Source organism: Emiliania huxleyi, assembly GCF_000372725.1.
Source record: "Emiliania huxleyi CCMP1516 unplaced genomic scaffold EMIHUscaffold_5, whole genome shotgun sequence".
Classification (NCBI taxonomy): Eukaryota; Haptophyta; order Isochrysidales; family Noelaerhabdaceae; genus Emiliania; species Emiliania huxleyi.
In genome coordinates, this window is record NW_005198244.1 from 2,104,851 (window position 1) to 2,129,619 (window position 24,769).

At 68.6% G+C, this 24,769-nt stretch overlaps 6 protein-coding genes across 6 annotated transcripts in view; 2 read left to right on the forward strand and 4 right to left on the reverse strand.

Annotated features, from left to right (window-relative positions):
• Positions 1–4,478: 4,478 nt before the first annotated feature.
• Positions 4,479–5,701, reverse strand: EMIHUDRAFT_432779 (hypothetical protein). The gene has a single exon (XM_005767349.1). It carries the CDS (start codon positions 5,595–5,597, stop codon positions 4,623–4,625), a length of 975 nt encoding a protein of 324 aa, XP_005767406.1. The 5' UTR covers positions 5,598–5,701; the 3' UTR covers positions 4,479–4,622.
• Positions 5,702–8,973: 3,272 nt separating this feature from the next.
• On the reverse strand, positions 8,974–10,782 carry EMIHUDRAFT_96624 (hypothetical protein; the record flags this gene model as incomplete). The annotated part of the gene is made up of 1 exon (XM_005767350.1): positions 8,974–10,782. The coding sequence occupies one exon, from the start codon at positions 10,780–10,782 to the stop codon at positions 8,974–8,976; it is 1,809 nt and encodes a 602-aa protein (XP_005767407.1).
• Positions 10,783–13,586: 2,804 nt separating this feature from the next.
• EMIHUDRAFT_448312 (hypothetical protein) lies at positions 13,587–15,973 on the forward strand (the record flags this gene model as incomplete). The annotated part of the gene is made up of 4 exons (XM_005767351.1): positions 13,587–14,139; positions 14,242–14,298; positions 14,369–14,483; positions 15,481–15,973. The coding sequence occupies exons 1-4, from the start codon at positions 13,707–13,709 to the stop codon at positions 15,971–15,973; spliced, it is 1,098 nt and encodes a 365-aa protein (XP_005767408.1). The 5' UTR covers positions 13,587–13,706.
• Positions 15,974–16,379: 406 nt separating this feature from the next.
• Positions 16,380–17,051, reverse strand: EMIHUDRAFT_197688 (hypothetical protein; the record flags this gene model as incomplete). The annotated part of the gene is made up of 1 exon (XM_005767352.1): positions 16,380–17,051. The coding sequence occupies one exon, from the start codon at positions 17,049–17,051 to the stop codon at positions 16,380–16,382; it is 672 nt and encodes a 223-aa protein (XP_005767409.1).
• Positions 17,052–17,871: 820 nt separating this feature from the next.
• EMIHUDRAFT_197689 (hypothetical protein) lies at positions 17,872–22,945 on the forward strand (the record flags this gene model as incomplete). The annotated part of the gene is made up of 7 exons (XM_005767353.1): positions 17,872–18,288; positions 18,370–18,474; positions 18,842–18,901; positions 19,779–19,894; positions 22,072–22,231; positions 22,307–22,541; positions 22,872–22,945. The coding sequence occupies 7 exons, from the start codon at positions 17,872–17,874 to the stop codon at positions 22,943–22,945; spliced, it is 1,167 nt and encodes a 388-aa protein (XP_005767410.1).
• Positions 22,946–23,238: 293 nt separating this feature from the next.
• The window catches only part of EMIHUDRAFT_432780 (sterol methyltransferase), a 3,122-nt gene continuing 1,591 nt past the window's right edge, over positions 23,239–24,769 (reverse strand). Inside the window, exons 8-12 of the mRNA XM_005767354.1 lie at positions 24,288–24,376; positions 24,038–24,161; positions 23,842–23,965; positions 23,697–23,767; positions 23,239–23,624 (exon numbers count right to left, since the gene is read on the reverse strand). Of these exons, the coding sequence (XP_005767411.1) occupies positions 23,526–23,624; positions 23,697–23,767; positions 23,842–23,965; positions 24,038–24,161; positions 24,288–24,376 (507 nt within the window). The 3' untranslated portion in view covers positions 23,239–23,525. The remainder of the gene's footprint in view (positions 23,625–23,696; positions 23,768–23,841; positions 23,966–24,037; positions 24,162–24,287; positions 24,377–24,769) is intronic.

A 24,769-nucleotide genomic window follows, 5' to 3' on the forward strand; every position in this document is an offset into this window, starting at 1 on the left:
CTCGCTCACAGCAGACAGGCTCGACACAGGTGCGAACTGGCGCGTGCTAGCACTATCACAGGCACACCAAAAACTCTCAGGCACACCACAAGAAGAGGGCTAACAAGCTGCCGAGCCCAAATCACTGTGAGAGTCGTGATTTCTTGTTGGTTTCCTAAAATCTCTCTCACACCACCGGAGCCGCCAAAAGAAGTTCGGTGTTTTCGCCCCGGAGAGGAATCACACACTCGTCACTCCCCGTGTGATGCACGCCCTGCGAGCGGGGCGGGGTGCGCGCTGTGCCTCTTCCTTGCCTCTGTGTTCGTGCGTCGCCACTGGAGATGCCTCTTGCGATTTATTTTATTTATGCATTCGTGGTTTCGAGAGAGATTTTAGAAACCCAACAAGAAATCACGACTCTCACAGTGATTTGGGCTCGGCAGCTTGTTAGCCCTCAGCCATAGCTGGGGCCGGTCCCGTAGCGAGAGAGCCCGCGCCGTGAGTTCGACGCGGTCGGGAGGCCTTGCGGAGAGGCCAGCGAGGTGGCGATCGCTGTACTTCATGGTCGTCATCAAGTGACCGCGACTGACAAGCCAGAGGTCGATACTCTGGACGACCCATAGGATTGCCACGAATGCCTGAAGGAGAGGGAGGCGAGGCCAGAGGCAGGCTCAGCTGCTCTCGGGTGATCTCGCTTTGGTGGCCGAAGGACCCGATGGTCGTGTCACATTCGCGTTCCGAGTCGTGGGGGTAGAAGAATTCGAGGTAGAGTTGAGTCAGCACATCCTTGTCGGCGACCTCGACCGACTATGGAGGACCCGTCACCAGACGACGCAGAGCAGACGACGGGGAGGCGGAGCAGACGCGCAGGGCGAGACGAGGGAGGGAGCAGGATGTTGCGGAGATCAGCACGAGGATGTACGACGAGATTAGGAGCAGCAGGGACCCGAGGGACCATGTGGAAGACGGCTAGTGCTAGTCCCCCATCGGGAGGACGACCCCGGCTAGTCGCCGACCACACCCACAAAGAACCCTGCACAAAGACCGCAGGGCGGGGACCTGTTCCTTTTTACCCATCTCCTAGTAGAGGTGTCCGTTTTATTTATTTATTTAGTACAGCGGACCGCCAGGCTCGCCGGCAGCATCCGCAGGGGAGGCAGCATATGAGGCACCAGTCTTCTGCGTTCTGGAGAGCTCAACAGCTGCGGCCGCGATGGCGGAGTCGGCCGCGGTTCGAGCGAGCAGCTTTTGGCTGCGGGATCTCTTCTCTTCTTGGTTTCGTGCGATGAAATCCGTATCCCATCTTCTTTCTTTCTGAAGAGAGATTTTCTCTAAGACTTAAGTCGACGGCTGCCAAGCAAGCAAGAAGAAAGGAAGGATGCCTCTCTCTCTCTCTCTCTCTCTCTCTCTCTCTCTCTCTCTCTCTCTCTCTCTCTCTCTCTCTCTCTCTCTCTCTCTCTCTCTGCTGCCACTCCCCCATCAAAAGTGTGCTGGCTGCGCGGGCTGCTGCCTGCGCAACCCATGGCCATCGCCTAGCCAACGCAAGCAAAACGTCTAAAACCGTCGCACAATCAACACGGCCCGCGTGTGTAACGGTCTCGAGAATCGCGGCGGACTCGGCCCATCGCGACGCAGCGGACGCCGGGCGGGCAGGTGGAGCCGGCAACAAATGGCCTCCTTGCTGCGGCGCAACGCCTCCTTTGGGCGCAAGGCGAAGGCGGCTGCACGCGACAACGGCATCCGCGAGGGCGGCACAATCTTCCGCGAGCCTGCCGAGGCGTCCGACACAGAGGTAGAGGAGTCTGCAGACACGGAGGGTGGCGGTGACGTGGGACGCGCGCGGCGGACGTCCTCCTTTGGCCGTGCGCCGCGGCCACTCTCCGCAAGCGGCGACATCGCCGCGGACTGCTCGTCCTCCTCGCAGCCGTCGCCCACGAGCACCGCCTCGTCAAAGGAGGCGGACCAGGCAGCTGTCCCCGCCCGCCGCTCCGAGATCGAGCTCTAGCCCACCCATCGACCACTGCCAGCACCAGACTTGGGCTCCGCGGTCTCGCGGTCCCGACCGTGAAAGCACCCGCTGGCCACAACTGCGGCGCCGCCTACCCTCTCCGGCTCTCACCCTTTTGCCCTTGGCAATCAGACCGCCGAGGCCGAGGCGCTGTCTCCGACGCGGGGGCTGGGATCGCTGCACGGCTGGCTACTCAAGAAGCACTCTCGCGACAAGACCGTCTCAGCGCAATGGGCCAAGGTGGGAGCCTTTCTCCGACCGCCAGCCCCGCACGACGCTCCGTTGACACGCCAGCGGATGCACAATGTCCCCCGGTGGCGCCGGTCTTCTGACGACGCCCCCGATGCTGCAGCGCTACTTCACCGTGGACGATCTGCGCGGCACCCTCGCCTACTCGAAGAGCGTCACCAAGAAGCCCTCCGTCGTCCTCCCGCTGACCGACATCACAAAGGCCACGCCGCCACGCTGGAGAGACGCTCCTGCACACACCCACCCTCGGCCCCTCACTCGTCACGACTCGTCCCCGTCCCGCCGCTGCAACCCACGCACCTCTCTTCAACCAACGCCCTCGCCGCCGCCTCTGACCCAGTCATTGCCGCCGATTTCCCAGATCGAGGCTGCCGACCTCGAATCGTGCCACGGCGCCTCCTTCCCTTTCGTCGTCTCTTGCCCGCCCGTCCACCTCGTCCTCGCCGCCGAGGACCGCCAGGACCAGCGGCTCTGGATCACGGGCCTGCAGAAACGCGTCCAGCTCTGGAGAGACAAGCAAGCCTCGGGCCCGGCGGCCGCCGCCGTGGCGGTCAACATTGCGGACGGCAACGCGGGCTACGTGGTACCGGACAAGGACCCGGAGCCGATCGACCTCAGCAGTCTAGGCGGGGCCGCCTTCGAGGCGGCGCGCGAGGCGCTCAACATGTGGGAGAAGCAGGCGTCGGACTCTGGCTCCGAAAAGGCTGGCTCGCTGCGGCCGGCGGCGGCCGAGACCGAGAAGGCGAGGCCGCCCGCAAAGAAGAAGAAGAAGAAGACGGCGACGAAGAAGAGCCAGGAGCCCACCGGTGACGACGCCCATCACACGAGCCGCGAGGCCGCGGACGCGACTTCTGCCGCGGAGGATCTCGAGGGGGAGGACAAGCCTTCGGGCAGCCCCGTCGCTGCCACCAAGAAGAAGAAGAAGAAGAACAAGAAGCAGGAGGCCCCCATCGAGGCGGGGGAGGATGGAGGGGCTGGAGGGCCTCGCAGCGATAGCGAGAACGAGACTCGCCCGCTTCGAGAGCACTCGGGGAGGGCCGCCTCGGCCAGGCGCGACGCCGATGCGGAGGAGGGGCGGCTCCCAGGTCGCAGCCCACCGCCGCGGTCAAAATCGCGCGCCTTGCGATCAGCTGGCGAGGCCGAGTACGAGGCGGAGGAGGAGCGGGAACCGCCGCCGGCCGAACGGGGGGCCCCTTCGGTCTCCCGCCCGGGGTCTCGCGAGGCGGCCTGCAGAGAAGAGCACGACTACGCTCAGCTGCAGACGCCACCTCGGGAGGGGCGGGCAATTGGCGGCGGGTCGATGTTTAAGCGGATCGCGAGCCCGGCCGCAAAGGCAGCCGACGAGCCGGCGGACTCGGCAAGCGAGGACGAGGACGACGCCGGGCTTTCTCGGCATGTGGTGCCCGCAGCGAACGACCTCTCCTCGTCGCTGCGCCCTAGGCACACTCGCCTGACCCCGCCCCCCCTCAATTCTGCCCGCTTACGACGCCCCCGCCTCTGCCCATTCAGCCGACCCCTCGAGGAGCTGCTCTCCTCGGACGACGATGAGCCGGAGGACTACTCCATCCCGTCGCACGTTCCCATGCCCGAGCGCGCCGTGCCAGCGCTCGATCCGCCACCAGCCTCACTGCTGGGGACGCGGTCACCGGGATCGGCGCCGCCACCGCCGCCGCCCGCAGCGTCGCCTGGCGGAGGCTCTGCAGTTTCTCCGGACGCACCGGGACAGCGGACGACGCCATGGGCCCGGAATGATCCGCTAGCAGGCCAGAGCGTGGGTATCACGGACGACTTGGGCAGTACGACCAAGACGGCGGCTGATGAGGACTGGGACGACGAGGACGAGGACGAGGACGAGGAGGAACAGGAAGCGGAGCGGTCGAGAGCAGCAGCAAAGGTGGCGTCGGCAGTGAATGGCGACAGCCTGGAGGATGATTGGGATTCGGACGAGGAGTGAAGGCTACTGCACTCTTGCACGCTCGAATCTGCGTCCGCACCTGACCTCGTTCGATCGCCTGGCTGGTCCCCAAACACGCTGTTTGAACGCCATGGTGATTGTGCACGTATTTGTTGCTACAGTGCACAGAGAAAAAAATCATCTGGAATAATAGATGATAACGCTTAACGGCGACTGTTCCCTTTCTCTCTTAGAGAGCTCTCTTGTGTGAATAGTCGCGCTTGTGGTGTGTCGGAGGAGGGGGGATCTTCAAGGGACGGCGCGCGGCCGCGTCGCAGGCGTCAACCTCTTCGACCGACGTAATTCCCTCAAGCGTATCTAAATCACAGCACGACACGTCACAATGAACACACAAAGGTCAAAGCACAACACTGGGATACACGTGGGATATGACGTGGGACACAACCACAAGAGGCGAGAGAGGTGCGCGCGTCAATCATAGCCGCTCCTACCGTTTATCGCTATCATAAGCCCGATTGGCGTCGTGCGAAAGACGTGAATGATGTAGAGCACCGCAAGCACGGTTGACACCACGGTGCCAGCACAGACGGCCGCCACGGCCCGATCCTCGCCCTCAACCTGCACCTGCTTGATGACCTTGAGCCCCGCGGCGATGAGGAGGAGGATGAGGCTCGCCCAGATCGAATTGCGGCTCCCGTTGCGCATGTTGTGCAACCTCGCCGTGAACAAATCCACCTCCATTGACAGCGCCAATCGCATCCGCGAGGCTGTTTCCGCAGGCAGGTGGACCTGCTCACAGATCGACTGGTCTTTGCTCTTGACCAGGCGCGAGTAGTGCCCGAACAGCAGCCCAAAGACGGTCGCATAGGCGCTGGCCGAGCACGCCAAGAGTAGGCAGATGAGTTGGGCAGCCGATGTGTTCTTCTGATACTCCCACCACTCCTCCTCGGTGGCGGCAGAGAGGTCCGCGTCGGCCGACTGCAAGATGCAGTCGATCGAGATGGAGAGGACGATCGCGCTGATGAGGGTCAGCGACTCTGCCGACTCGCCCAGCGCCTCGATTCGCTCGACGCCGATCCTCGGAGGGATCTTCAAGGGATCGGTGGTGTAAGGGGAGAAGCAGCAGTGTGCCCAGTGGTTGGCACAGCAGCCGGGCTGTTCCTGCTCCCATCCGATTCTGCCCGTCCGCTCTGTGACCTCCTCGCTGGACGTTGAATTTGTCGGTCGGCGCGACGGGCTGCGAGAGGAGCCGGACCGGAGGCGCGGGCTGGATTTTCCGGGCCGGTCGTGCAGCACGCTCGCGAAGCTCACCGCCTTTTGCGGGCGCTGGGTCGCGCCGCTGCCGCCGCTGTCGACGCCACGGCCAGCACTGCTCGTCACGTTGCTACCGCCGCACTTCGGAGAGAAGGTGGCGGTGCGGTGCAGGTCAATGAACCGCGACGGCATCGGAGAGGGGCTCTGCGCGGGCAAGGACAGCAGTCCCTTGGTGGCAGGCCTTCTCTCCTGAACAGCCAGGCAAGGACAGCAGCCTTTGGTGCTTGGAGCAAGGCGGTGGATTGCAAAAAGAATTACGGCCCAGATTGCTGCAATACACACATGGCAGCCATCCTTAGTAGGGATGGCTGGAAGCGCGCTGCTGCAGCCGTACCGCCCTCCCCGGGGGCGGGGCGAGCCCTGATGCATGCATGGCTGAGCTGGCCCACACCGCAGCCATTTTGGGCAAGCCCCGCCATTGCAGCCATCGATGCCTGGAGCACAGAGATTTCAGCCATCTGCTATGGCTGGAGCACAGAGATTCATCTTCCACACACAGACCCCCTACCGGCAAGGAGCCCGAACCCAGCAACCAGCTGCCCCGACCCTGCCGCTATAGGGTGCCGGCGGTTGTCCCTATCCCAACCCATGCTCGAGGCGAGCGACGACTGGTGGCGGGAACTGGCGAATGAGTACGAGGGCGGCGACCTCTCCTCGGGCGGCAGTGCGATCGACGAGCCTCACAGCCTGCACAGGCGGCCGCCTCGTAAGCGGCAGTGCGCCGCTCCAGGCTCGCCCTCCGACGCCACGTCCACGGTGGCGCTGCCTCCGCGGCGTGCTGTCGGTGGCGGCGGCGGCGCCATCGACGGCCTCGTCGAGCGGCTGGAGCGGCTGATGGTAGTGTCCGCGGGAGGCGCCCTCGGCGAGCCTGCGGATGGCGGTGGCGAGGCGCGGCTTGTGGCGGCGCTCGAGACTGTGTCGGCCAAGGCGGAGGACCGGATCGCGGCGGCCGAAGAGGCGGCGGCCAACGCGCGCGACGAGGTGAGCCGGCTGACGCTGCAGCTGCAGGCGGCCCCCTCGGCCGAGGCACTGGCGCGGCAGGCGCGGGAGCCACTTCCGAGACACTTCTGAGACACTTCCGAGACACTTCCGAGACACTTCCCTGCCCCGCGCCTCGCGGGTCCCTCTGGCTCCCTGCGCCGCCCTCGCGGTGGCCAGCCCGCGCCTCGCGCCGGCAGGCGGAGAACGCGCGCGAGCAGCGCGCAGCGCGCGTGGACGCGGAGGCAAAGCTGAAGCTCTGCCGCCGCCGGATCGAGGCGCTGGAGCGCGAGGTGGCGCAGCCGCACGCCGCCGCGGACCTGGCGTCGAGAGGCGGCGCGCGGTATGCGCAGCCCGTCCGGCGCGCCCCGTCGCCGCGTCGGCCTAGCGGCAGCGGCGCCTCCGCCTTCGCTCCGCACGCCGCCGCCTCCGCCTCCGCCTCCGCCTCCTCCGCCTCCGCCTCCGCCGCCTCGGCACCGCCGGCCGGCCGTGCGACCTCCGCCGCTCTCGAGGGAGGCGCGCCGCAGGAGTGGGGCCGGCAGCACGGCGCGTCGGAAGCAGGGGGGGACGCTGCGGCGGACATCGCTGCAGGTGCACGCCTCACCGCCTCGCCTCGCCTCACCGCCTCACCTCGCCTCACCGCCTCACCTCGCCTCACCGCCTCGCCTCGCCTCGCCTCACCGCCCGCCTCTCGTCCACCGCCTTCCTCCCTCTCCGCTTCCTCCCTCTCCTCCCTCTCTCTCACCCTCTCCCGCCCTCTCTCCTCGCGTCCGCGCCTCTCCTCATGCCGCCTCTCCTCCCCGCGGCGCCTCCTCCCCGCGGCACCTCCTCCAGCTGACCTCCTCCCCGCGGCACCTCCCCGCGGCGCCTCCTCCCCGCGGCTTGAGGCTTGACCCGAGGCTAGGCGTCGCTGCGTCGCGTGGCGATGGAGAGGAGGCGGCGGCGGAGTTGGTGTGCTAGCGCGCCTCTCCAGGAGCCTGCCATGCACCTCCTCTGGGACCCTTCTCTGGGACCCTTCTCTGGGGCTCTCTCCCTGTAGGCGGCGGCGGAGTACGTGCTGGCGCACTTGCGCAAAGAGCTCGGGGCGACCACTCTCCCCGAGGTGCTTCACTTTGGTCAAGCTCGGTCAAGCTCGGCCAATCTCGGTCGATCTCGGTGTCATCTCGGCCGCCCTCCCCTCCTCAGGTGCTCAGCCGAGTCCACGAGCTCGGCGAGGTGCTCCGCCATAGATCGCGGCTCTCGTGCCTTGCACACACCCCCGCCGCTCGAGACGCAAGGGAGGCGGTGCCGCCACCCCGCACTCACACCCTCAGCCTCACCACACGCCCTCAGGCGCTCCGCCGCTCCGTCGCGCTGCTCGCGCAGCTGCGAGTTGCCCTCGACTTGCCGCACGACGCGACGGTTAGGGGTAGGGGTAGGGGTAGGGGTAGGGGTAGGGGTAGGGGTAGCAGTCGACTTGCCGCACGACGCGACGGCGCCCCCTCTCCCTCCGCCTCCCGCCCCCTCCCTCTCCCTTGTCCTCCTCCCTCCTCCTCCTCTCCCACTATGGCCCCGTCCTCGCCGAGTCCACAGGCGCAGGAGTGCGTCGCTGCGGCCGGCGAGGCGAGCTCGGCGAGCAAGTCTGCGGCGGTGGCGGGGCGGCTGCTCGAGCCGGGCGCTGTGAAGAGACGCCGTTCACACCTACGCCGTGAGTAGGTGATGGAGCGGCTGCTCTGCACCCTCCTCCGCGGCGACTCGCCCGGAGGCGCCCCTGCCCTCTTGCCGCCCTCTTGCCCCCCACCCACCCCACACCACCACCACCACCACCACCACTTCCGCCTCGACACACCCTCGCAGGCCGTACGCAGCCCGCACTCCAACCCGCAAGGCCAGCCCCATCACGCGCGCACTTTCCATGCCCACCGACCCTGCACAGGTGCCGTCGCCATCCCTCCGGCCCTCGCTTGCGCCGACCCTCCGCCAACGGGCGCGGCTCTGCGGGAGGACGGGTGGGGCTCCCCGGCCCTCTCGTCGTCTGTAAGGGCTCGCCAGTAGGCTGGGCCATCCCTTGCCCCACCACTCTCAGCGTGTGTGGGGGGAGACACCTTCACTGCCTCACTTTGTCTAGGGGGGGGGGCGGGGTCCATATGCTGTCATGCGCACATGGTGCTTAAGGTTAAGCACACGCCGCATGAATGTATGTGGCACGCATGCAGAGATAGGAGCTGTCGCGCAGCACGCAGGGGATGGCGTTGCGGGTCCCGGGGATAGTATCGCCACCTCGCTCCTCGGTCCTCGCGTACCTGCCGCGCAGTGTTTGTGCGCATAATATGTTCTAACTTTTGAAAAGTGAGTGAAAATGTACTATGTATGTACACAAAGACTCAGTCCAGTGCGCCCGCGAACGTGGAACGAGTCGACCTAGCGAGAGCATCGGCGCACGCTGAAGAAATACGTCTCACCGTACACCGATTACACATGGACACGCATGTGCATGTGCATGTGCATGTGTCTCTCTCCCCTCTCATTCCTGACTCTATGTCCGCTCTATCTATCCATCTCCTTCCGACACCGCCTGCAGGACCGAGTAGGTCGGGGCTCCCACCGGGCGATGCCTCTCGTCCGGCCAGAAGCGCACGCCACTGAAGCTCGCCACGAGTACCACCCGCGAGCCGCGCTGCACAGGGAGCCCAGCGTGCAGCACGTCGCCGGAGAAGAGCAGCGCAGTCCCTCTCGCTGGGCGCAGCACCGCCGTCGCCGGCTCCGCCGCCCGCCGCATCACCTCCTCCTCCTCCTCCTCCCAGCCCTCCTCCTCCCCGTCGGCGGCCTCCTCTCCCCCGCCGCGCCCCGTCGCCTCCTCGCGAGCCCAGAACCCCGTGCCGCCGCCGCCGTGCCCCGCGGAGAGCGGGACGAGCACCGTCAGGCCCTGCTGGTCGCAGTGCGGGTGGAAAGCGCCGCCCTCGCTGTACACGTTCACGGCCGGCTCCCGCTCGGCAAACTCGAGCTCGCCCGCGTCGAGCAGCGCGCTGACGCGTGCGGTGCCAAACTGCGAGACGGACACGGGGGCGAGCGCCTGGTCCACCGCAAATAGCGCGCGCCGCAGAATGCGCGCGCACAGCTCGTCCGCCTCCGCGGGCAGCGCCGTCAGCGGCGCGTCGGCGGCAGGCTCCCACTCGAAGGCCAGCTCGGAGGAAGAGGCGAGCTGGGCGGCCGCGATGCTGGGCAGCCGCACCAGGCTCTGACCGCCGTGGAGCGACGCCGCGCATGCCCTCACCACGGCCTCGCACTCGGCCGGAGCTCCGACGCCAGGCAGCAGGAGGACCGAGTCGCCGCGGGAGAGGGCTGCTGCCGCGGAGCGAGGCGACGAGCCACCGACGGGTGCGCCGGTGCGGATGGAGACCTCCGTCCAGCCTCCATCCGTCCAGCCCTCCGCAAACCTCGCTGACCTCGACTCGTCTCCGGGCGACCGCCGCGGCTCGGTGTCGCACGACGCGCCGCCCTGTCTGCAGCCCCCTCCGCCGACGCCGGGAGTCGGCCCCGCCGCCGCCCCGGCCGCCGTCTCCGCCGTCGGCTGCTCCGCCCGCCGCCAGTAGCGCGGCCGCCTGTCCGCCTCCGCGGCTGCCAGCTGCCTTCCTACCAAGGCGCGCAAGCCCCGCTCCATGGCGGCGGCCGCCTCCTCCGCCGCCGATGTGGGCTCGACCAGCCGCAGGGCCCTCGCGCACGCCTCGAGGGTGGAGACGCAGTGCCGCTCAGGCTCGCGCCTCACCGCGGCGATGATTGGCTGCGCGGGGCGCTCAAACATGACGAGCGTGCACGCCGCGGCGAGGCTGGGGGAGTGGCGCATCATCGCCCGCGCCTGGCTCCACGTGCCGTCGATCAGCACAAGCAGCTTGCGCCGCCTCTCCCGACTCCTCCGTGTGGCGGAGCTCTGCTTTGACGAGGCACGAGGCTGTGGCCAGCCAGCGGCCGCGTCCAACGGCACCGCTCCCTCGCCCGGAAAAAGCAGCAGCGGCTCGTACCCCTCGCGGATCGATCGCTGCAGCGGCTCGAGGCCCTCGGCCGTGAAGCAGCTTCCCGCCTCAAACGGCATCGGCGCCTGCACGACCTCAGCTTCGCGCAGGCATAGCGGTATGAGCGGCACGGAACACATTGCCTTTCTTGACTCGCGGGGGTGCTGCAGGATCAACACACGCGTCTGGACCGCGATCGGGGCCGGAGGCAGCTCAGCACAGACGCAGTGCTGACGCGCCGGCCTTCGGCAGCGCCTGCAGACGGAGCGAGGGTGCTCGACGTGGCTGCGAGAGACGCGGGACGGGTGCACCACGGCGAGCAGCAGCGCGGAGGCTGTGAGCGCGGCCATTTTTTTTCGGCCAATGTCGAGAGGCAACCACAGCTAACAGCGGCGCCTGCCCCAGTGCCAGTGGCAGAGCTCTCCTCCGCTCAACAGCTGGAACAGCTCGCGCCCCCGGGGCCGAAGATTGAAGAAATCGTGCCACCAAGTGCTCCGTCGTCGCATCATCCGGTGGCGGCGTCGCAGGACGAGGCAGAAGAGAACAACGCGACAGAGGAGGAAGTGACAAGGGAGAGAACGACGAGGGTGGGACGACCGCGAGGTGGCATGAAGGTTGCAGCGAGAATCGGCGAGAGACTGCGAAGAGAGATAGGAAGAGGCAGACTCCCTAGGGTGGGCGACGGATAGCGCACCACACACCTCTCCTTAAAATCCCTGTGTGGTGGCGGCGTGCCGTCCTCCCACCATCCCTCCCTTGGGTTCTCTGTTTTCTTTCTTTCTTTCTTTTCGCATCATCCCTTTCTGTGTGTGTGTGTGTGCACCCAGGAGGGGAGGGTGCATGCGTAACGACGCTGCTAGAGATGCCTTTCGGGGCCCAGAGATAAAACTTCTGATGCCATGCGTGACCTAGTAGTGTCCCCAGCTATGGGCGTGTCCATGTTGGAGCCAGGTGTGGTGTGGACGCGAGAATAGCTCCGCCGTTCATGGAGGCAACCGATGCGAGTCGACTGGTGTGTGTCGTCGTGGTTTCGTATCAAGAATACTCACTCACTCATCCCTTTCTTTGTTTTTCAACACACCTGAAGCGTTCGGGTGCCCCCCCCCCCCCCCCCCCCTCGGCTCTCGACCCAGGAGCGAGAACGCCCAGGCATCACGCCTCTACCGCCTCTACCTCTTCTGGTAGCCAAACTCGCTAAACATCGGCGCGTCCACCCGGTTGATGATGGCGACGATCTCGTCGGTGAGTGTCATGTTCGGCGGCGTCACGGTGCGCCCGCCGACCGCCTCGTTGAGCCGTGGCAACGCCACGCGCGGCAAGCCAAAGTCGGTCACCATGGCAATCCAGTCGTCGGTGAGCGTCTCGGTGTGCAGCAACCGGTCGTATCGGCACGGATCGCCACACGCGCGGTGCAGCCGCCCCGACTGGCTGATTGGCCAGCGGTCGGGGGACTGGACCCGAGGCCCATCCCACGCGCAACAGCCGGTCGCCTCCACCCAGCGCATAAAGTGGAGGAAGCTGCGGAGCGGGCCTGCGCGCCGTTGCTCCGTACCCATCCCGCCGTACTTGCCCAGCCACCACGTGAGGAAGGCGGCGTCCCCGATCCACGAGTAGCTGAAGACGGACTGCCAGTACTTGTACGGCTCTCGCACCGTCACGACAATCGCGACGGGGACGTTGCATTTCGCGGCGCAGCCGGTCACGGCGCCGACGCTGGTGTGGCCCATGTTGGTCCAGAAGCCCTGCGCCTCCCAGCCCTGCGAGGCGCACTCGATCGAAGAGCCGCCCGACTTCTCGATGTGCGCAAAGACCACGTGCTTGGTTGCCCCGGGTGCGAGCCGGCACTCCCTTGTGCAGCACCAGTTGGCGCAATAGTGATCCACGCAGAAGCGGCCTCCCCCGGCTTGCGTGACTGTGTGGTACCTGGGGTGCGTCCAGCCGTCGAAGCGCACGTCGTAGTTTGGCTGGCAGCACTGGTATGTTCCCTCCCAGTTGTCGCCGCACCGCTCCTGCACCCGCTTTGGTGAGAAGCCGTCCCTGCAGGTGGCAGCCTCGTTGAAGATTAGAGGGGCGCAGCAGTCGTTGCCGACGCTGGAGCACTTGCTGGCGTCGTGATGGCAGGCGGGCGGCGGAGGCGGAGGCGGAGGCGGCGGTGGAGGCGGCGGCGGTGGCGGGGTCGGTGGGGGCGAGGAGGGTGGAGGTGCCGGCGACAGCAGCGGCGGCAGCGGCGGTGGGGCCGATGGGTGCAGAAGCGGGGCAGGCAGCGGCAGCGGCGTGACCGCTCTTGGGCCAGGGGTGGCCGCCGTGTATATCCGGTGGGCCACCAGCGTGAACGAGACGCCCGCCAGGAACAGGAAGGCGCAGACGCAGCAAAAGAGCGGTACAGAGCGCCTCATCTCAGCAGCACTCATCTCAGCAGAGGACGCTGTGGGAGGGCAAGACGGGGCAGAGCCCATCTCCACGGCCTCTTGCATCTGTCGATAGCCGCGATGCTTGTGGAGCGGCCGGTCTGCGTTGGAGGCCTCGACGGGTGCGGCAACGGACGTGGCAACGCTCGCATCCGGCGGCTGGTCGGCTTGTTGGATGGTGCGCGCAAGATCACGCGCCGAGGCCCTGCGGTCGACCGCGACGCGGCGCGCAAGCTCGTCCAGCATGGTTGAGGGGGGCGGGCGCGTATAGCGTCGGTGGGTGTGGCGTGCGACTGCGGCCGAAGTGCCCGCCGCCGTCCGGCGCGTTCTTTTCTTTTTTCGGTTATTCCGAACATTGTGGTTTATTCCGAACCGGTGGGGCGCATCGCAAGTGCTCGTCTGTTAACTTTACTAGAACATTATTTTGTAGTTTTCACGGGTTACCTGTGTTAGAGTGTTAGTGCCAGTGCGCGCTAGGCCCGGGCCTAGTGTCGTGACAGCTTGCTCGTTTCTTTGAATTCTTTCACTCGAAGTGTGCCGGTGTGTGTACCAGTCCGCGCCAGTTCGCGCCACTGTCGTGCCAGTGTGCTGTGTGGGGTACGGTACTGAGGCGAGAGAGAGAGAGAGAGAGAGAGAGACAAGAGAGAGAGAGAGACTGTCTCTCTCTCTCTCTCTCTCTCTCGGTACTGAGGCGCCAAACTTTCTTACCCTCGTGCGACCGCCGGTAAAAATTCTTACCCTCGACGCGCGTCCAGGGCACAAGCTCAAGCTGGCACAAGCTCTACAAGCTCAAGCACCGCCCGGGCCGCGAAATCGCACAGTGACAGTTCATCCACCAGGACTCGGGCCCCGCTCCGCCGCCGTTCATGATTCTCCTGCCCCTGCTCCTCGCCCTGCCTCCGCTCGGCCTTCGTCGCCCCGCGCCGCTGGCGCGGCGGTGCGCGCCTCCGGTCGCGGCAGAGGCGCTCGTGCCCCGGAACCGCGTCGCCTGCTACGGCTGCGGCGCAGAGCTGCAGGCCGACGTGGCTGGTTCGCCCGGCTACATGGAGCCAGAGCGGTACAAGATGAAGCGCAAGCGCCGCCAGCTCCGCGAGTCGCTCTGCGACCGGTGCCGCCGCCTGAGCTCGGGCGAGATCCTGCCAGCCGTTGTCGAGGGTCGGCTCAAGCGGCCGTCGGGCGCGGCGGTCGGCGAGGAGGGGAGAGGGATCACGACACCCGAGGCGCTGCGCGGCGTCCTCCTCCCGCTGCGCGAGCGGCCTGCCCTCATCGCTCTCCTCGTCGACTTGACAGACGTGGCTGGCACACGCTGGTAGATGCGGAGCTCTGACTGCAGTGCTCACTTGGAGGCCGCGGTGCCGCTTGGATGCTCCCCACGCCCTGCGCCTCCGCCATCGCCTGCAGGCACGCTGCTCCCGCGCGTGCGCGAGCTCGTGGGCGGAAACCCGATCTTGCTGATCGGCGCGAGGAGACATGCCCGCCGCTGCCGCGGCTCGAACCTTCCCGGAACCCCTCCGGAGCCTTCCCCTAGGCACGAAGCTCGACCTGCTGCCGCGCGGTACGGAGCCTGAGCGGGTGGCGGACTGGCTCAGCGGCGCGGCGCGCAAGATCGGCGGCGTCGTCGACGTGCACCTCGTCTCGTCTAAGTCGGGCGACGGGCTGCAGGCCCGCGCGCAGAGACGGGCGGACGGCGACGCACCAGCCGACAGAGACACACCAGCCGGCCGCCGCCACACAGCCTGCCGCCACGACCCGCACGCGAGCGACCCTGCCCTCCTTGGCTTGCGCGGCCTCACCCCTCCCTCCGGCAGGCGGCGGCCCGCGCACTCCTCGCCGAGCGGCGCGGCAGGGACCTCTTCCTTCTCGGCGCGAGATCGAGCCGAGATCGAGCCGAGATCGAGCCGAGATCGCAGCCGAGATCGAGCCGAGATCGCAGCCCCGCCAGCGCACTGAGCGGACCTCTGCCGCCAGGCGCCGCCAACGTCGGCAAGTCGGCCTTCCTCCAGAGCACCCCCGGCCCTAGATGCCGCACGCCTGCCTCGGCACGCCTGCCTCGGCCTCACAGCTCTCGGTGTGCCTTCGGAGGCTGCCAGCCTTCGGAGGCAGCCACGCCGGCGCTCGATTGCGCCGTGCTCTTGCCGCGCGGACACTGAGCCACCGCTCCCACGCGAGCTCGCAAACAGCTCTGGCCGCGTCGAGGCGACAGCCGCCCCCTATGGCGCTCCTCACCCTCCCGCGCCTCTCGCCTCGCCCGCCGCAGGCCTGCTGCCGCTCGTCTCGCCCGCCACGCCGCGCCACCTCCCGCTCTCCGCGTCGACGCCGGGCACCACCCTCTCCCTCCTCCCGATCGACTGCTTTAGCGGCGGGTCGCAGCTCTACGACACGCCCGGCGCGCGCAACCCCCTCCCTCCCCCGCTCCTCCATCTCCGCCTCCCTCCCCTCCCCTACCCTAGCTGACACGGCCGCGGCACGTGCAGGCGTGCACCTGCACCACCGCATGTCTGCCCGCCTCCTGCCCGCCGAGCTGGCGATGACGATGCCGCGCGGGCGGATGAGGCCGTACACGCCCCGCGAGGCTGCGGCGGAGGGCGAGAGCTAGCCGAGATCACGCCGAGATTTGAGATCGCGCCGACGGCGGCGGAGGGCGGCCCCTCCTCGGCTGTCGGTGGGCAGCGTGGGCAGCGTGGGCACACCGACGAGTGGCTTGGCAGGCACCTCCTTCTTCTGGGGCGGTCTCGCGCGCATCGACGTCGTCTCCGCGCCGCCCGCGCTGCGGCTCACCTTTTGCACCGGCGGCTCGCGGCTGAGGCTGCACGAGTGCCCGACGGCCGAGGCGGCCGAGGCGCACGCGGCGAGGGCGGGCATCGAGTGGACCCCTCCGCAGGACGCCGCTTCGGCGGCGGAGCTGGGGGAGCTGCAGCTGGCGCGGACGGCCCGGCTGCGCCTCACGCCGTGCGAGCAGGCGGCCGACCTCGCAATCTCGGGGCTGGGGTGGGTCTCGGTCGGATGCCTGCCGACCCTGCAGCAGGGGGCGCTCGAGGCGACCCTCGCCGTGTGGGTGCCTCGCGGCGTGGAGGTCTTCGTGCGCCCGCCGATGCCCGTGGGTGGGCTGCCCACTGTCGGGAGCGAGGCGTGACGCGGGTGTGATGGGGTGGTAGGAGCAGGGGTGGCTCTGTGACTCCGCCGCACGAACTCAAACTAATCGCGCGCGCGCAACCCCCGACCGCCCGGGCACAGCGTTTTAGAAGACCTGAAGTCTCTTGCCCCCGCCTCCGCTCAGGGTCGAGTCAGCCATACACGGCCTCGGTGGGCCACCCTCACGACTCCACGACACACGACACCCTCGCGACTCCACGACACACACACTATGACACTCGTTTGAGATGTAAGTAAAGTCACACACGCCTCGCCGCCTCGGCCGCCACCGCGCTCCCGAATCGCACCACCGCCATCCACGCACGCTCGAGCAGAGACTCGTGCGCGCCGGCTCGCCGGGCGGCATCCTCCTTGTGATGCACCTGGAGGAGGGCAGGGCGGGACGATCAGAGGTCGTTGTCCTCGCGCTCTACGTAGCGCTCATTTCCGGCGCGCGCCTCGTCGGCGCAGCAGTGCTCGAGCAGCGCCACCAGCTGCGGGCAGCGGCCGTGCACCTTCAGCGGCCCGATCTGCTCGCCGTAGTGCTCTTCGACAAACGTCTCGACTGCCTCGACCGTCTTGAAGAGCGCGCGGTCCGAGACGAGCGCGGGAGCAAACCCGAGGGCAAAGCCTGCCGCACGCCACATCGGCAGCAGCCGCGTGTGCTTGTGTGGAGGGAGGAGGCACTCGATCAGCTCGAGGTGCCGCCTCTCTGCCGCCCGGTGCTCATCAACGAAACGCAGCGTCTCGGCGGATGCGGTGCCTCGGAGCGACAGGGCCGCCGCGGCGCCGTCGTAGATGCAGACGGCGCCGGTCTCGCCCGCCATGTTGCTAGACATCTCGCGATCGAGCCAGTGCCACGGTGCCGACGCGTCGTCCCACCGGCACTCGCTGCCCGCCGAGTGCTCGTGCTCCACCGCCAGCTCGGACCGGATGGCGGCCAGGTCAAACTCGGGCGCCGGCGTGTGATCAGCAGAGAGCGTCGAGAGGCGGCGCGAGGTGTTGAAGGCCTCGAGCGGAGGTGCCGAGAGGCGGCGCGGGAGCCGCCGGCAGGCAAGCGACGCGCGTAGTGGCAACATGGGAGGCAGCGGCCGCCGGACGAACCAAAAAAATGGACGCGCAGTCGCACGTCTCGCGGTCAGCGATCGCCGCCGGCGCGACTGGGGCGGTCGCCGAGAGAGAGCCTTTGCCGCGAGAAAGAAGAAACTTTGCGCCATGTAACGGTCACGTCAGTTAGGGCGCTTGGGGAACTCCCTGGCGAGTAGAGGCCCCGCCCACCCAGGGTACCCCTCTCGAGGGACCCATTGGTTCTTTCGAGGACTCGCCGGGGCTCTGCTCCAAGAAACCTCGAGAGAGCGTGCGTGTGCCTCTACTCGCCAGGGGAAGGTAGGTAGGTAGGTAGAAAGGTGAAGAACAGCCAGGCTCGGACTGGACACCAACGCGGTATGGGTGGACGCTGGACAGATGATGACGACACGCACGAGCGACACACAGACACAAACAGGCTCACAAGACACACAGCCAGCTGGCTGCCACACACCCTGAGTCGGCGTACACATAACTCAGGGCCACATCCTCCCTGTCGCCCCCCCCAGCACTCCACGGTGCCAAGGGCACAAACAAGGGCACAACTCAAACAACAGACGACAGGAAGTGACATGTGTGTGAGGCTAGAGCAGCTTGCTCCACCTCTAGCAATCTCACCGGCCTGCTAGGCACAGACGAGACCGTATGTGGGGTCTAGTGAGGTGTCTATGGACGCTCTCCTCATGGGCTAGCAGGGGAACTCCGGCGAGGCTTGGTGAAAAAAGAAACACGGCTCGCCTGCCGTTGGCAGGGCTCTCCCGAGACCAAGCAGAGCAACCGCCACCGCCACCGGCCCCGCTCTCCCGAGACCACATGTTCTCCCGCCCCGCCCGAGGGGCTCGGGTCGACCTGCGGCGGGTCTCCACGCTCGACCTCGAGCGGGTCGCCCGCACGGTCGACATCGATGCGCTCGAGGAGCAGCTGGACGCCGTCCTGAGCTCCAAGCTATCGGAGGGCGAGCTGCGCCGGCTCGGCGGCGCCGGCTCGACTCAGCTCTTCCGTCTGATGCAGATGCTGGTCGAGTACCTACTTCACGTCCAGCAGACGCTCTACAGCCGCGGGATGGAGCTCGAGCACGCTGCGCAGGTCACATCGTCGCAGCTGCTCGAGCAGGATAGTCTTCGGATCAAGACTGGCCGCCCTCTCAGATCAAGCACGTTTCACAGCTCACCCCACAAGCAGGCGCACTACGCGGGCGCGCTGGAGGCGCGGCTCAAGGGCGCGGCGCCAGTGCCGTTCCCGGGCTCGCACGCCGCGGAGGAGCCGCCGCCCGGCGCGTCCGGCCCGGCGCAGTGCCACATCTGCTTCAAGCTCTTTTCGTCGGCTGACTACCTCGCGGCGCACTACCGGCGGCGGCACGAGGCTCACTTTGGGCAGGCGATGGCGCAGCCGGAGCCGGAGGCGGCGGCGGGGGAGGTTTGCGCGGCTGCCCACGGGGCGGGCGCCGCCTCACCCCGCCTCGCCGAGCGCCTCTCTGCCGAGCTCGCAGCAGCGATGGCGCCGGCCGGGGGCGGCTGCGCGGCCGGAGGCTTCGTGGCCGCGGCCGCCCCGCCGGTGGTGGTCCCGCCGCTTGAGGCGCACGCGGCGGGCGCGTCCGCCGCCGCCGCCGCCGCCGCCGCCGCCGCCGCCGCCACCGCCGCCCTTCCCGGATCGAGCGGCGGGTTGGTCTCTGATCCCGCTGCGGCTGCTGCCGCTGAGGTGCGACCTTCGACGCCCCCGCAGTTGCGCCCGGTCTCCCTGTGACACGGCCTCGATGACGCGTCCCCGATCCGTGCTTCTGCAGGCGCGGCTTGCGGCCCTCGCCGCGAGGCTCGACAGCGAGCTCCGCGCGACGGCGGAGGAGGTCGGGGTCGTCGGGAGGGAGGCTGCGGCGGCGAGGGAGTCGGCCAGCGCCGCGGGTGCATTTGCAGAGTCGCAGGTGAGCTCGCTCCCGGGGACACCCGAGAGGACCCGAGAGGACCCGAGATGGCCCGGCGGTCGCAGGTGAGCGGCTTGGCGCGCCAGCTGGACGAGAGCCTTCGCTCGCAGGTCGAGCAGGTGCGGCCGAGATTCAGCCGCGAATAGTGAGGGCAGCCGAGGTGCAGCCGAGGTGCAGCCGAGGTGCAGCCGAGGTGCAGCCGGGGTGCAGCCAGGTGCAGCCGAGGTGCAGCCGAGGTGCAGCCGGGGTGCAGCCGGGGTGCAGGCGTGGTGTAGAGGCCGAGTGTGCGGCCGGGTCGCGGAAGCCATTGGGCCAGTTGTCTCACGTGCTGGTGCTTCACTCTGCTGGTGCTTCACTCTGCTAGTGCTTCACTCTGCAGGTGCGGCAGGCTGCGGACGAGGCCGCCGCCGCGCGGGTCGCCGAGGCGGCGGCGGTGGCGGCGGAGGAGGCTGCCGCCTCCCGGCGCGCGATCGAGGCGAAGGTGGAGGCGGCCGAGAGATTGCGGCGAGAGCACGAGGAGGAGGCGCGCGCCGTGCAGGAGGCGGCGGCCAGGGCTGCGTGCGACGCGCGCGAGGCGATCGAGGCGATGCGCGAGGTGATGGAGGAGCATCGCCGCGCGGCGAGCACGCAGCACGCCTTCGAGGAGCTCTCGCGGCCGAGGGGGGCAGGCAGCAGCAGCTCGGCAGCCTCGGGGGAGGGGGAGGGGCAGCCACCTCCACGCCCGTCCACGACGCGTCCCGCAGGAGGCAGCCGGCTCGGAGGCCTCGAGGAGGACGACGAGCCGACGGTCCCGCTCCACCAGGTCGAGCAGCTCGTCGACTCGCGGCTCGTCGAGCAGCGCGCGCACATGGCGGCGACGGCGGAGCGCGCCGCCGACGAGCGGGTGGGCGCCGCGACGGCGGAGGTGACGGCGTTGCGGTCCGATCTGGAGAGGCAGCAGGTGGCCGCCACCGCCACCATGCCCTCGCCACACACCCGCTCGCCACGCACCCTCGCCCCCGCCCCCCCCCCCCCCCCTCTCGCACATGGCTGCTTAAACCTCGGCTGGGCACCGCCAAGACGCTCTCCCGCGGACTCTTGCCGCCGACGCCCTCGCTTGCCCAGCGCTCGCCCTCCCGCCCCGCGCCTGCAGCTGGCCGCCGCCGCCGCCGCCGCCGAGCGGCAGCGAGCGCACGAGGCGACCGTGGCGGAGCTCTACTCGCGGATCGGAGAGCTGCGTGGGCCGGCCGCCGCGTCGGCGGGGGCCACCGGCCAGGCCGCTGCCACCGCGGCGGCCCCGGCCAGAGTTGCGTCGGAGCAGCACTTGGCGGTGCAGGAGAGCTTCGCCCGCGGCTCCCCCTCCCCCTCCTCTCTCTCTCGCTCTCACACACTCTCTCTCCGGCGCAGGAGGCGCGCACCGCGGCGGACGTGACGGCGCTGCGCGCGGCGATGCAGCAGCAGGAGCGAGAGAGCCAGCGGGCGAGCGCGGCGATGCTGGAGCGGATCGAGGAGCTGCGCCGCGAGCTCGAGGCGGCCAAGGGAGCGGCGCGGCAAGTCGCGGAGGAGGTGGCCACGGTGGCGGCCGAGAAGGCGGCGCGGGAGGGCGCCGCAGCGGCGGCCGAGAGGGCGGATGAGAGGGCCGCCGCTCAGGTGGTGCAGCCGGCCGTGAAGAGTGTGGATGTGGCCACCAGTCGGACGCCGGAGCGAGCGACCTCCCGCTCTCTTGCGCTTGGCGTGACCGGCCCCCGCAAGGATGTGGACGTGGAGTCTGAGCAGCGGCTCCGGGTAGTGGCGGCCGAGAGGGCAAGGGCGGAGGCTGCAGCAGCTGAGGCGGCGGCAGCTGAGGCGGCCAAGGCGACGGCGGAGAGGGCGCGAGTGGAGGCGAGCGCTGCTACCCGCGTGCAGGCGGTGAGCCGCGGCGTCTCGCTGCGCCGTGCGAGGAGCGTCGAGCTGGAGCAGCGGCAAGCGGAGGCGGCAGAGGAGGAGGCGCGCTTGGAGGCGGAGGCCGAGGCGGCGAGGGCGGAGGCGGCGAGGGCGGAGGCGGCGAGGGCGGAGGCGGCGAGGGTGGAGGAGGCGAGGGCGGAGGCGGCGCGGGTGGCAGCGGAGGAGGCGCGGCGCTTGGAGGCGGCCGAGGCAGCAAGGGCAGGGGCGGCGGCGGCAGCTGAGGCGGCCAAGGCGACGGCGGAGAGGGCGCGAGTGGAGGCGAGCGCTGCTACCCGCGTGCAGGCGGTGAGCCGCGGCGTCTCGCTGCGCCGTGCGAAGAGCGTCGAGCTGGAGCAGCGGCAAGCGGAGGCGGCAGAGGAGGAGGCGCGCTTGGAGGCGGAGGCCGAGGCGGCGAGGGCGGAGGCGGCGAGGGCGGAGGCGGCGAGGGCGGAGGAGGCGAGGGCGGAGGAGGCGCGGGTGGCAGCGGAGGAGGCGCGGCGCTTGGAGGCGGCCGAGGCAGCAAGGGCAGAGGCGGCGGCAGCTGAGGCGGCCAAGGCGACGGCGGAGAGGGCGCGAGTGGAGGCGAGCGCTGCTACCCGCGTGCAGGCGGTGAGCCGCGGCGTCTCGCTGCGCCGTGCGAGGAGCGTCGAGCTGGAGCAGCGGCAAGCGGAGGCGGCAGAGGAGGAGGCGCGCTTGGAGGCGGAGGCCGAGGCGGCGAGGGCGGAGGAGGCGAGGGCGGAGGCAGAGCGCTTGGAGGCCGAGGCAGAGGAGGCACGGCGTCTGGAGGCGGAGGTTGCGCAGCTGGCGGAAGAGGAGGAGGCGGAGCGGGCGGCGGCTGAGGCGGCAGCGCAACGTGCGGCGGCGGAGGCGGAGACGAGGCGGCGTCTGGAGGCACTCGCACGCGAGCAGGCGGCGACCCGCGTGCAGGCCGTGAGCCGCGGTGCTTCGCTGCGGCGAGGTCTTGGGCTGGAGGCGGCGCAGCGACAGGCAACGGAGCTTGAGGCGCAGCGGCGAGCGGCGGAGGTTGAGGCGCGGCGCTTGGAGGCGGAGGCGGAGGCGCGGCGGCTGGAGTCGGCGGCGGAGCGGGCTGGGGCTGGGGACGTGAAGGTCACTGCGCAGGCCGCGGCTGCGGAGCGCCGCAGGGCAGCGCGCGAGCTTGCGCGCGTCGACCGCTACGCGGACGACCCCCCCAGCCACGAGCCCGGCACGCTGCTGCCGTCCAATTGCGGCTTCGAGCACTCCAAGGCCGAGTGGGAGGAGGAGAGGGGAGAGACGTTTGCCCAGCTGGCGCAGGAGCTCGAGGAGTGGGACGCGGCCTCCAAGGTGCGCTTGAACGGCGTCGAGCTCTTCGATGTGATCGGAGACTGACCGAGGCCTGCCTAAGATTAGGTGCCCTTCACGGAGCTCGAGCTCGAGCGGCTCATCGAGGCCAAGCGGCGCGACGCCGAGCAGCAGTCCGTCTTTTCGAAGCAGGAGTGCGCCGCCGAGCGGCAAAGGGTGGAGCAGCGGCTGGCGGCTCTCGTCACCGCCAAGCTCAAGAGTGGTTTCCCGCTCACGCCCCGCCGCGCCTCCGCGCCGGACTTGCACCGCACGATGCCGCGCGTGCCGTCCAAGGGCTCGATCAAGCTCGCGGCAGGCGGCGGGCCGTCGGCCGAGGCGCCTCGTGCAGCAGAGGCGGCCTCGCCCGCGGGGCGCCCGCTGGCCGCTCTGGCCGGAGGCGCCCGCGCTAAGCCTCCGGCCTCCTCAGAGCCGGCTCCCGCCACAGCAGCAGCACCACCACCACCCCCTCCGCCCCCTCCGCCCCCTCCGCCCCCTCCGCCCCCTCCGCCGCACGCCGAGGAGCGCCGCCGCCCGCCCGCCCTCGAGCTGCAGCCAAGCGTCATCGAGTCGGACAGCGATTGTTCGATCGACACGCCGCCAAAGGCGACGCTCCTTGCGCGCCGCGCCGCCGCCGCGCGCGAGTCCCGCCTCGCGGACGTCGCACTGAGCGCAGACTCGCCGCCCGGCTCGCCCGGCGTGGACCGGGTAGAGGCGTTTGTCTTGGACAGCGACGACAGCGAATTTTAGCGCGATGGAGGGGTTGGGGGAATTGTGCTCTCAGTCAGAGCCATGTACGTCGTGGGCCCCATTTTGCATGTGAGCGCACGCTGACTCGTGCCTGTACCCTGTACGCCCTGCTGCGGCAGTGCCAGTGGCCACTGCGGGCCGGCCTCGGAGCTCGCTGCTCGGTCTCCCCACACTATACAAGACGAGAGAGTTGACAGTTGTTTCTAATTCTATATCTCTCTCTCGACTCCCGCCGGTCTGGCTCTCTCCGCGGAGTTGCTCTTACGTCTTGGTAACCAATGGTTTGGGTTGGTACATGGTAGTCAATAATGTACGGACCAATACAGTACGCCGGTAGCAGGTAGGCAGACAGAAGTACGTACATGTAAAATGGCGAACGAAAACCACGGCGATGCCGGGCCACCCTAAATCCCCATGTCGATGTCCCAACGTCTCGTACCACTCACACGGAAACAAGTGCTCTATGCCTCTATGTGCATGATCGACGGCGTGCAAGCACACGCTCCGCTGTTACGCGGACGCGCGTGCCGCAGCAATACGCGACCTGACTCTCTCGCTCGCTCTCTCCGTCTGTCTCTCTCTAGGCCTTCTTGGCGTGGATGTAGTACATGGGAGTGAAGGTGCCCATCTCGCCGCCCATGACGAGGCCGAGCTGCCCCTGCCGCAGCATCTCGCGCACCTGCGGTCCGGGCGGGGTGAGGAGCGTGCCGGCGAGGCGAGGGGCATGCCGACGAGGGGGTGAGGGGCGCGCCTTGCCCGAGCCGGCGGGCGCGAGGCGGAGCGCCTCGAGGCACGTCATGAAGACGTTGATGAAGAATGTGCCTGCCGCGCGGGGGGGGGGGGGTCCAGAGCGAAGGCGCGAGGCTCGAGGAAGACGTGGGCGCGAGGCGGCGCGCCGATGGCGGTGAACTGCAGCCGGAAGAGGTTGAAGAAGGAGGGCGTGAGGATGACGTACCACGCCTCGCCGCCCGGGTTCGGGTCGAGCGCCGCGTCTCGCGTCTCGACGACCTGGAAGCCAACCTTGGTGGGGGGGAGGAAGAGGGGGGTGGAAGGGGAGGAGAGGGGAGGCGTCTCGACGATCTGGACGCCAACCTTGACGAGCGAGTCGTCGCAGTGCGTCGTCGACATCATGTCGGGCAGCCCGTCCCCCTCCTCGATCAGCTTCTTGGAGAGCATGTGCTGCGCGTCGCCGTCGCGGTGCTTCTTGGTCAGGCACCTGCGGAGGAGGAGGAGGAGGAGGCGGTCGTCGATCTGGACCGCCTCTGCGCGCACCCGCGGGTCTCGGGACTCTCTCTCTCTCTCTCTCTCTCTCGGCCTCTCTCTCTCTCTCTCGGCCTCGCACCACTCGTACGAGACGAAGCAGCCGCCCGGCTTGAGCACGCGGTAGATCTCGCGGTAGACGTCCGCGCGATCAGGCGAGTGGCAGCAGGCCTGGGCAGGAGGCGGAGGGGTGGAGGGCGGCGGCAAGGCTGGCAGGGGGCGGCGAGGCGGCAGGGCTTCGGGCGGAGGCCGCCCTGCATACAGGCCACAAGCTTTGACTTGAGCACTTGAACACTTGATAGAGTCGATTCCCCATGGAACGGAACCCCTCGATCGACTCGCCCTCCCTCACTGGTGTGTTCATTGCGGCGTGGGTCCTATCAAACACGGGACCGGATCCAGGCTCACGCTGCAGAACCAGTGCCGTCCCCCCTCTCCCCGACGGCGATGGCGGTTCGACCCATCGAGCTACAAGAGGGACTTGTTCAGCAGGATCCCGGGTAGTCAGGCGCACTAACTCACTGGGCCCGAGATCCCCACCCGACGCCTCCCATCCCCGTCTCG